At 36.2% G+C, this 11,168-nt stretch overlaps 1 protein-coding gene across 1 annotated transcript; it reads left to right on the top strand.

Annotated features, from left to right (window-relative positions):
- Positions 1 to 676: 676 nt before the first annotated feature.
- Positions 677 to 11,131, top strand: LOC144015801 (tyrosine-protein kinase CSK-like). Its single transcript, XM_077516143.1, has 13 exons — positions 677 to 1,044; positions 4,322 to 4,399; positions 4,469 to 4,580; positions 4,662 to 4,786; positions 6,048 to 6,267; positions 6,354 to 6,447; positions 6,538 to 6,603; positions 6,691 to 6,790; positions 8,142 to 8,232; positions 8,332 to 8,405; positions 8,693 to 8,888; positions 9,548 to 9,634; positions 9,873 to 11,131. The coding sequence occupies exons 3-13, from the start codon at positions 4,569 to 4,571 to the stop codon at positions 10,065 to 10,067; spliced, it is 1,260 nt and encodes a 419-aa protein (XP_077372269.1). The 5' UTR covers positions 677 to 1,044; positions 4,322 to 4,399; positions 4,469 to 4,568; the 3' UTR covers positions 10,068 to 11,131.
- Positions 11,132 to 11,168: the final 37 nt, after the last annotated feature.

Raw genomic sequence — 11,168 nt, 5'->3', positions numbered from 1 at the left:
GTTCAACTTTAGCAAATTACAGAGTTGTAATCAAGCACCGAGAGACATAACATTTGGACCGCTGCATGGCTGTAAACGGTCATGCAAATATTCATGTACTTGTCGATATCCAAGCACCAGCTTCTCTGTGTGCCTTGTGAGCAAAATCAAGAAAATGGATGGATCTTTTTAAAAAAAGAAAAAACTTTACGTTGGTATTAGTTGTGAACAGCATGCAACTGTGCCATTAACATCCTCTTGAGCACTTCATCTTCAATATGAAAATAGTCTAAAGTGAAAGGACGGGACTTCCAGTTCAAGATCACGGCCACCAACCATGACTGATTCGGAAGATTTGATTGACATGGCAACACTTTAAATCTGACTGAGCACAAATGAAAAAAACAAAAAACACAAAGTACTGGAAGCTGTGCAGCCAATAGAAGCACTGAGAATAAAACGTTGGGATTGGGAATAAATTAAAACATTTTTAAATTAAATCATTATGAAATTTCTAATTGATAATTATCTGTTTAAAATAATGTGAGTGAAACCTTTACTATAACTGAAAACCTGTGTTTATACCGAGTTAGTTGCAGTTACCTGCTCCAATATGGCAGGCAGTTTGACGTACTGCGACCAAACACTTGCTGCGACAAGAATAATGCGCATGCGTAATGTGAAACCAAGGCGTGGCATGAATTTGAAGAGGTGTGTGACATATCTAACCAAACAAGTATTTTACTAGCCGTAGTGTAATTGCTTTTTGTCGTCCAGATTTTTCCTGTCATTCGAAATCTAGTTAGTTTCATTTTGTTATCATTTACTTTCATTGGCTGTTAGGCTGCTCACCCACTAGCGAGTTTTATGAACATTCGTGCTTCGCGGACACCTGTGACATCACCTTGTCAGCATTTTGATTGATTTGGAGCTTCGACTTTAACTGACGCTGGTGAATGATTTTTTTTTTTTCTTGCTTGAGAGCGTCTGTTGTCTCCACAAGAGAACGTATTTTGGGCAGTAGATGTATCATCCTCCGATACTACCAGGAATCACTGCATTCAGGTAGGGTAAATATTTATTTTAGAACCTTCCTGGATACCAAGTGTTTGGTCCAGTAAGTTTGTATACGTACTTACTCCTATTTATTTATTTATTTATTCATTCATTTAACCAACCACTCATTCCCTGTTTACTGTTTTAGCATCTCGTTTACTTACACCATATGTGTCGATATGGTTTTGTTATTGAGAATACCACGTCTTTGGAACCAGTAGTCCGCGCACGTGAACAGCTAAATGACAGCAAATGGCATATACAGTAGTTGAAGTGTAGTGTACCATAATTCAGGGACGCCACTATAGGTTTTCTCTGTTGGCTACTTGGGTAAACACCCCCGGGGTGATGCACAGGGTGGTACAGTGGCCCTGAAGGGTAAAACAGAACAACAAATACCTAAACAAGACAACAACAACCTCAAAAACAAATCACGACAGCAAATAACATAAAAACACACACAAAAACATCCAAACACAATAGGCATTGGAAAACACAGAACTAAATAAAACACGAAGCAAAACACAACAGCAGATGTGGATAAAAAAGAAAAAAAAAACACAAAAACAAATAACTATTGAATTTAAGAAAGAAGATAAGCACACCTATTAAAAATATGGATTTATTGCTCTATATAATTTTCATGCACCAAGCCAGCTCTGTGTAATATTTGGTGACGGAATTGCAAGACAGGCAATTAAGTTGTGTGTGTTGTTTTTTTTTTGTTTTTTTTAATTAAAAAATCTGGAATACCTTACTTCCATTGTTAACATAGTGAGCACTGAGCTGTATTTTATTTTATTTTTTTTGTAATAATTTCTTGTTAGTTGTTTCTATACCAGCCCCTTAAAATATTGCTTTATGTTAGGGGTGCAACTGATGATTATTTTAATTCATCTATCTACTAATAAGATTAACACAAAAATTAAATCCTTTTCATTCGAAAACATGGAATTATTTCCATTTGACAGTTCAGGAAATGTGAAAACGTAATTTTGTCATGATATAAGCAGTACAAACATAAAGTACATCCCTCCTGACTTTACTGCACATAAAAGCAACTGGCGCGGAATCTCAGCTGAATCTATGGGCAGTGTTTTCTCGCCATTAGTCCTGCTGTACTGTACCGTGATGACGTTAAAGCAACGTTAACACTGTTATCCGAAAAAGCATACCATCTTTTTGAGTGACTACTTGGAGAAACGTGATTGGTGCTCTGCGCTCAGATTTTGTCAGCAGATAAAGGAGTGGCAGATTTGAACGTCAACATTCCTGACCTGTCTTGCTGGGCGCAGTCTGACTTGTACAGTTGAAACAATATACAAGATACGAATTTGATGTTGTTGATCAACCAGTTTGATGGCAAAAAACGGGGGACCACTGTAACTCCACAATGGTTGTGAAGTGCCTCTTGATGTTGAGATATGGAAAAAATACAGGAATTTATACCAGATGACTTAAATTTACCTGCACTGATCTTATCTGTGTGTGAATGTTAACAATGGTGGATTTATTTTTATTGTTATCTTGTATAACTTGCTTTACTTGTGCTGGGACCTGAGTACATGCTTCGTTCTACACGTATCACGTGCAAAAGTGAATCGATTGGCAGCAAAGTTCTCTGTCCTAAAATGGAACATTCTGTCATTATAATTAAATATGACAAGAAGGTCATTTACATTGGAAATATTTTACAACAAAACTAAACTTCTTTCCTTTTTTTTTTTTTTTTTTTTTTGATTAACAAAAAGATGAAAAAATAAGAGCTATACATCAGATTGTTGAGTGGTCCACAACACATTGTTGTGTAAGCAGTATTTATAAAACAAGTAATAGCTTTAATCGAACAATATTTTTTTTTTAGAAATGTAAATAAAATAGCAAACGCTCCACGTCTGTCATGACTCGAGTCATGCAGGAGGCATGTTTGGGTTTTGTCTCGAGTCATGCAGGAGTAATGTTTGGGTCTTGTCTCATGTCTGGGGTCACGCCTCGGTTAGGTTTGAGTTCATGACTTGTTAATCTAGTTTCAACTAGTTTTAGGCTGTGTGATGTTATATGATGTTTGGAACTCTCTGTAAGATCTATGTTAGGACAGGAGTCTTTAATCGCGTTAGTCAGGAACTATCTGTAATTACTGGGTTAACAGCCAATCAGAGATTCCATGTCAGTACTGTTACTCACATGTCTAGCCACAACCAATGAGATTGAGTGATTGTCTATATAAGGGTCTGAGAAATATGTGTGGTCACCGGATTATTGCTCACTGTTTCGCTGTGCTTCTCCCCTGGCGTGTCGTGATTCTCGTTGTTTGTAGTTTAGTCAAGTTATGTGAATAAATAGTTAAAACCTTATTAGTGTCTGCGTTTTGGGATCCAACCTCTCAGCTTATGACAAATTCAGGTTATGTGAAATTAGATTAGCACATTGCCAGATGCCTGAATGATTCACAACATACTGTCAAACTTACACATAATTTCTAATAAGTTAAAGTAGTTCCAGAAGAAGCAGGATAACCCTAGACTGGCCACCAGCCAATCACAGTCATTTTATTGATCCAATATTATTTTTTAAAGGGATGGGAGAATCTCTCTCTGAATGTTCTCCATTGATTGCCATGATCTTTTTCTTATATTGTAATGTGTCAATGTGTAAAAAAATAAAAATAAATAAAAATAATAATATAAAAAATACAAGCAAATCAAAATCAGATGAAAAACAAGTTTGAAATAATTTATTTTGGTCATTTTCATGTTTTGTCTTGTTTTGTTTTGTTTTTTTTGTCAAAATGTGGTGTTTTAATAAGGGTGTGTTCATTATTTGTATCCACTGTGTCATCTCCATGGAGGCGCTGTCCTCTAAGGACATGGCAAGACAGAAAGTAGCATGACTTAATTCGTACTCCCTCACTGTAACGCCCCTGTTTGTTATGTGTGTGTCATGGAAATATCAGCACAAACTCCATTCCTCAGTTGTTATCAAGATTCTTTGCTGCATTGTCAACCAGGCCGAGCTTGAGGAGTAACGTTTATCTTTTTAGGGGAAAATCAGCTTTGATTCTCCTGTGTAAATTGGACCAACTCTAATTTTTAGTCATGCATAATGACAAGTCTTCAAGTAATCTAGGAAGCATATCAGAAAAAAATGTTAAATAACAATAATCGGTGCAATGTTTGAACATGACAAACAACATTATTATCATCATGAATTATTGAGAATGTTTTCAGTGTTTTAGCGAGCATGTCAAAGACTGTACAATCAACCATTATACTGATCCTTTGTTTAGGTGAGTGCACCGGTTGAAATGTTTGCAGGCAGAAGGCGTCATCTGAGAGGAGATTAGGACTGTCTCAAGATGGCAAAGGTGAAAAACTCTTCTTGTTTGTTGAACGTGACAAACGATCCCACATTTGATGTGTCTGATGTCCAACAGACTCCATGGCCCAAAGACACAGTATGTGTGGGCAGTCAACTTTAAAAGCTCATTAACAGACCACCTCACTTTTAAGGAAGGAGATTTGTTGACTATCATTATGGCTACAGAGGTAAGAATTGTTTGTGTGTGCTAGTCATTGGTTAGCAAACAGTTTTTTACTGGTTTTCATTCCTGATTTGTTATCTTGCAGAATCCAGAGTGGTATGTGGCTAGAAATGAAGCAGGTCATGAAGGGGAAGTTCCCACCAGCCGCATTGAAAAATGCCGTCAGAACGTGGCATCTGTGGAAAATTGCAGCGAGCTGAATCTTATGCCGTGAGTGCCCAAATTATGTTTGTTCATTTGTTCCTGGTGCAGCAAGATTTAAGTAGGAAAGCGACTGTGACTCATAACGTAACTATGCCTTCTACCTATACCAGAGGTCAGCAGCCTTTGCTGTCAAAAGAGCCATTTTAGGCCAAATAAATAACAAAAAAAATCCATTTGGAGCTGCGAAACATTTTAACATTGTGTTGAATGAAACTGTGTTAGTGTTAGCCTAATGTACTTGGAGCCCAACAGATAATTAGAGCTGCACCATAACATAAAAGTATCATTGCTGTTATGTGAAAAACACTTATGTCCATTTTTTTTTTTTTTTTTACGTTTTTGGGATTGTGAGTTTCATCCACTGCGATTGGCTGGCAAGCAGTCCAGGGTGTGCCCCGCCTACTGCCCAAAGTCAGCTGGGATAGGCTCCAGCACCCCCACGACCCTTGTGAGGATTAAGCGGTCAAGAAAATGGATGGATGAAAATGGAGTTTCATCCCAAAAAAACGTAAAAATGACAAAAATGCAGCATCCTTTGGATTCATTTTCTTCTATCTTTTTTTCATACTTCATTTTTCATACATTTTTAGACTTTTCTGCCAATCTGTGAAATATTTGACTTTTTTTGTAATTTTATGGACATGAGAATTTGTGGGCTCCTTTTTTAAATTTATTTTTAGTTCATTTATTTATTTATTTTTAGATATTTTGTGGCCATTTTTGACTTTTTTTTCTGCCTTTTTGCTTTAAATTTTCTGACATTTGACAATTTTGTGGACATTTTATGGTAATTATCAGTATGTCTTATTTTGTTTTTTGAACATTTTATAGTTTTTAAACATTTTCTTTTCTGCCTTTTATATTAAATTTTCTGACAGTTTTTTTTCATGGACATTTTATTGTAATTTTCAGATTTTCTTTTCATTTTGGACATTTTTAGGTCATTTTTAAAACTTTTTCATCTGCTGCTAACTTTCGTCTGTTTTTCTGACAACTTAACATTTTGGACTGACATTTTTCGATAACTTGTTATTATTCTTAATTTCATTATGAATTCATATAAAGAATGTTTTATCTAAATATAAAAAAAAATAAACATAAATATATAAATAAATATTAATTTCTACCAAAAAAATAAATAAAAAATTAGAGCTCCACAGGGAGCCACAGGAGAGGGACTAAAGAGTCACATGTGGCTCTAGAGCATCAGGTTGCTATACAAATACTTGGATGTCAAATAATGTTACCTCCATGTTTGTCATTGCAGATGGTTTCATGGCAAAATAACGCGGCACCAGGCCGAGCGCTTGCTCTCCCCACCAGAGATGGGCCTATTCTTGGTGAGAGAGAGCACTAACTATCCCGGAGACTACACGCTGTGTTTGAGCACCCACGACAAGGTGGAACACTACCACATTATGTACGGCAACAGCAAGCTCACCATTGATGAGGAAACCTATTTTGACAACCTCATCCAACTGGTTGAGGTACGAAAAGGAGCCTTTTGTTGTGTAGTTGTCTTCCTTTGTCATATTTAATGACAAATTATATCTTTTTTTCACTTTTAACAAAGCATTACAAAAGTAATTCTGATGGACTGTGCACTCGTCTAATCAATCCAAAGTTGGAGAAGGAGACTGTTGCTGTCCAAAATGAATTTGTGAGCGGTGAGTCTTACTTGTGTTTGTCGTTAGTCACACGCAGACTGCTAGTAGTGTGTGACTGTGGCATACTTCTTGTCTTTGATTTACAAACAGGCGGTTGGGTGATGAACAGAAAGGAGCTCAAGTTACTCAAGGTCATTGGACGGGGAGAGTTTGGAGGCATGTGAATTGTTTTGTTATGTTCACGTAAATGCTGTGACACTAGCGCGCATTGGTCAATGTTAACTGAGAGTCTTGTGTTTGCAGAAGTCAGGTTGGCTGAGTACAAAAAGTCTCAAGTAGCCGTGAAGTGCCTTAAAAATAATACCACTGCGCAAGCCTTTATTGCAGAGGCCTCTGTCATGATGTAAGTAATACAAAAAAAAATATTATGAATAGTTCCTGGTGAGAATTTATTGTATAACAGTGTTCCCTCGTTTATCGTGGGTGTTACGTTTCAAAAACTACCCACGATAATGGAAATCTGTGTTAATTAAAATAAATAAATAAATAAATACATTCCCGTTAATTACATGTTTTTTCGTTTTGGTATGATTTTTACTTCATTATAAATGATTTTTCATTCATCGTTATTTTTAACATTAAAAGTATGTTGTTTTTTTTTATTTACTTATATGGCACAGTATTTTTTTTTCATTTGTTTTTTTCATTTTGGTATGATTTTTAGTTTATTATGAACGCTTTTTCATTCGTTTTTTTTCATTTACAGTATTTTTTTTCCCATTAAACGTATGTTCTTTTTTAAATTTTTTATTTACTTATACAGCACAGTATGTATTTTCTATCTCCGGAATGTAATGTCGTGGAGCGATAGGACATACACCGTTGGAAAGGTCTCGTCGAAATGAATCTGCGAATGCCCGTATGTCGGACGTAGGGTTCGAGAGACATAGCTGCACAAAGACAAAAATAAACCAAATGGCACACTGTTAAAAAAATAAAAATAAATCTGCAAGGCCGCAAAATATGAACCCGCAATAAACGAAGGAACACTGTACTATATTTTATTTTCAATGATACTGTAAAGTCCTGTTTATTAATTTTTGAAAAGTAGATCACCCAAGTCCAACCTCAAAACGTTGCCGATAAAAGTAAACAAACACATCTAAGAACTGCAGCCTCTTTTTTTTTTTTTTTTTTTTTTTTTGGGGTGACAAGTAGTCGTTTACAGGCATTTAATTCCTAGGGATCGTTTGTTTCCTTGATTGACAATTCCATTGATCATAGATATTTGCACCTTAATTATTTTATACACACAACCAAATTGAATACTGGAAAATGAATTTTCAGTGGCGTATAATGTCAGTAAGTGGAGTCTGTACATTTGTAACAGATGCCAGTTTGCTCTATGTAAAAGTACACTACCGGTATAGTTTAACCACACTCATCGAGAGCCTTAACAGCTTGTAGGTTAGCTTTAGCCTGCTGGTTAGCACACCCTACTCTCAACCCAGAGGATGGTGGTAGCGTGTATTTGAGTTTTGGGCAGGACCACGCTGCCACGATCACCATGACTCATATGCACCAAGACACAATGAATTCTTGCATTGTTTTAACCGTTAGGAGGAATTGCATCAATTAATATTTACGAACAACCTTTTAAGAATCCCATCCATACTTAGAGTTAAAATCTATTGTTAAGTATTCCTGAATAAAAATGAAGAAACTCCATCGTCATCAGTTTTATATTCCCACAGGAAATTAAGCCACAATAACTTGGTGAAGTTGCTTGGAGTGATTTCAGAGGCGGACGGCAGTTTGCTAATTATTACTGAATACATGAGACAGGTGAGTAGCTGTCTCATCCTTTTGTCAACATCCTTAATACCTGCGGCTTATATGTGTGTGTCTTTTTTTTTTTTCTTCTTCTTCTTTTTTTTTTCTCAGGGTACCTTGGTGGACTACCTGCGTTCCAGAGGACGGGCAGTACTCACTAGTGTTACTCTTCTTAAATTTGCACTGTGTGTACATCGCAAATTCTCAGTTGACAACAGTATTAGAGTTCAAATGTATAGAGGCCAAAGTATTAGACCACAAAAATGAGGTCTACTACATTGCAATGCGGATTTGAATATGATTAGTTATACAGCCCTAGCATGTAAGGCACTAGTTACAGAATGCCAATTTCTACAAGCTATGTCTATGTATATGAATATAGCTTAACAGTATGACAATTACAAAACAAAATATTCAAACTGGTTTTATGTCTTGTATTTGTATAATGCTTGGCTGATTGTTCATTTTGCAGACATGTTTGCGAGGCCATGGTATATTTGGAGTCGAATAACTTTGTCCACCGAGACCTTGCAGCCCGTAATGTTCTGTTATCCGAGGAACTCGTTGCCAAAGTCAGTGACTTTGGCTTGACCAAGAAAGTGTCTTCCCTTGAGGATACCAACAAGCTGCCAGTCAAGTGGACGTCACCAGAGGCTCTCAAAGAAAAGGTACCCAGTACCACCCTTGTTAAAGAGGAAGTCAACCCCAAAACATTTTATTTATTTTTTTTTATAATAAGATGTTCTATGCAGCCACACTGTTATAAATATGGTATTCTGGTTAATGTTTTGTTAGTGGCATATGAGTTAAACAGCAAAATCCAGACATTTTTATCCTTTTCTATTATTTATTTATTTATTTATTTATTTATTTCACTATTTATTTCACCATGACATTCGTATTAATATTATATTTGGGATAATGAGTTATGAAGCACAATCCAGCCGTTTTTATCCATCTCAGGGTGCGGCCATTTTGCCACTTGCTGTTGACTGAAGATGACATCAATGTTGTTCATGGCTCAAGCAACAACCAATCACAGCTGACCTGTTGTCTGAAGCTGAGCTGTGATTGGTTGTTACCTGAGACCTGAGCAACATTGATGTCATCTCAGTCGACAGCAAGTGGCAAAATGGCCGCCCGCTGAGATGGACAAAAATGGCTGGATTTTGCTTCTTAACTCTTCTTCCACACGTAATATTAATTAGAGTGTCATGTTGAGGCTAGTGAGGTCACATGTAACATATTATTGTCAATAAATGTTTATTGTTGTATTCAAAATGTTGAAAGTCATCTTCATCAGTGTTCTTTGTCTCTCCCTCAAAAGAAATTCTCCACCAAATCAGATGTTTGGAGTTATGGTGTTTTGCTTTGGGAGATTTACTCATTTGGTCGAATGCCTTACCCAAAAATTGTAAGTATGGAAAATATAATAACGGAATACATTAATGAAAAATTATGTGTACTGAAGTAGAATTGCAACATAGTTAATTATGTTTATTGAGTTGTAGTAGTGAACAGGTCAAGGCGAAGATGTGCTTCATACTATTTCACAACAGAACAACAAAATTCAGATGAAACACTTTTTAATCCTATTTGATTTGTCTGTTTTGAAAATATGTTTCAGTCTGACTTTTGTTTCCATTGTGTAGCAATCGAAGCACGTGGTGTCTCATTTGGAGACCGGATACCGGATGCCTTCTCCGGACGGTTGTCCTGAAGCTCTTTATGACATCATGAAGTGCTGCTGGCACTTGAACCCGGAATCACGACCATCTTTTCATTTGTTGAAAGAGTGGCTGTCGGATGTGAGAAAAGAGCTCCGACAAACGGGCACACAGCTCTGACATCATGTAATTTCATCTTGGATTGAAGGACGGGGGAAACCTGAGTTGATTTATCATTTAATAATTTCCACGTTATACCAGTGGAGATGTTTTTTTGTTTGTTTCTTAAGCCAATATGAGCCCTGTTTATGTTCTGTTTTGAAAAGTTTCAATTGTGCAACACTTCTTTCTGTGCTGTTTGAATCTTTTTGTGCAATACGGTGCAAGTTCACCCTCAAGACTGCTTTAATATATGTTCACGAACGAGAGCCAAAAGAGGACGTGAAGTCGCGCAGTGCTCTGCGTGCACCAAACAAGTGATAAGGAAGTGAAGTGTTGCTCATACATCATTCATCGCCTGATGCCGAAGCGGAGCAAAGAATTTAAGGATGAACATGAACACGATGTGGAGATTTTCTCATCTTGGGGAAGCCACAAAGATCAGAACATCGTTTAGGGTCTGGAGTGAGTCAAATCTGCTTTATTATATTTGAAGTATTTTTTGATGTGAAACGTTTACTTTGTCTTTAAGTTAAAGTTGTGTCCGTTATGGGCAAGAATGTGTTAATGTGGGGCTTTTAATGTTTTATTGAATTTTTCCCTGGGTGTGATGATTGTGATATAAATTTAGACTTTTCATTTCTGTAATTGAAACAAGGTTAAAAAAAAAAATAAATACGCATGGGTTCATATACAATAAATACACCCTCCCCAATATTTTGTTTAATGTCCTATAAGAAGTTTAATGTATTTTTTTTTTTTTTGCCTGAAAACGCGTATTCTACAGAAATTCTAAATAACTTCAAGTCAATAACTTCAATAACTTAAAGTCTTGTGGTCCCAATTATTTCTTGAAGACGAATGATAAGTGGGAAAAGAACAATTGAAATCATGAGAAAAGCCCAAACGAATGTGACATTGATGAGGTTATGTACAGTAGCATCAATGTGAAGATGCCACATTGTCCTAATCTTATTTTTGGTCATCTTACTACTGGTGTAAAATGAACGGAAGCTGTGTGCATTTTTAAGTTGACAAAGTATTGTTTTTCGAAGTTTGAATAAAATACAAATATAGTAAATGTATATTGACTTGTGCTACACAGGTTTTTTTTTCACTAAG

This window comes from Festucalex cinctus, chromosome 3 (assembly GCF_051991245.1).
Source record: "Festucalex cinctus isolate MCC-2025b chromosome 3, RoL_Fcin_1.0, whole genome shotgun sequence".
NCBI classification, from domain to species: domain Eukaryota; kingdom Metazoa; phylum Chordata; class Actinopteri; order Syngnathiformes; family Syngnathidae; genus Festucalex; species Festucalex cinctus.
The sequence above is the reverse complement of the archived record's forward strand: the minus strand, read 5'-3'. Positions and strand labels throughout refer to the sequence as shown.

Excerpts from the sequence above, each read along its gene's own strand:
- LOC144015801 (XM_077516143.1), top strand. Across the intron at positions 4,787-6,047 it reads AGCGAGCTGAATCTTATGCC|ATGGTTTCATGGCAAAATAA; the intron begins GTGAGTGCCCAA and ends TTGTCATTGCAG. Across the intron at positions 8,406-8,692 it reads ACTCTTCTTAAATTTGCACT|ACATGTTTGCGAGGCCATGG; the intron begins GTGTGTACATCG and ends TTCATTTTGCAG.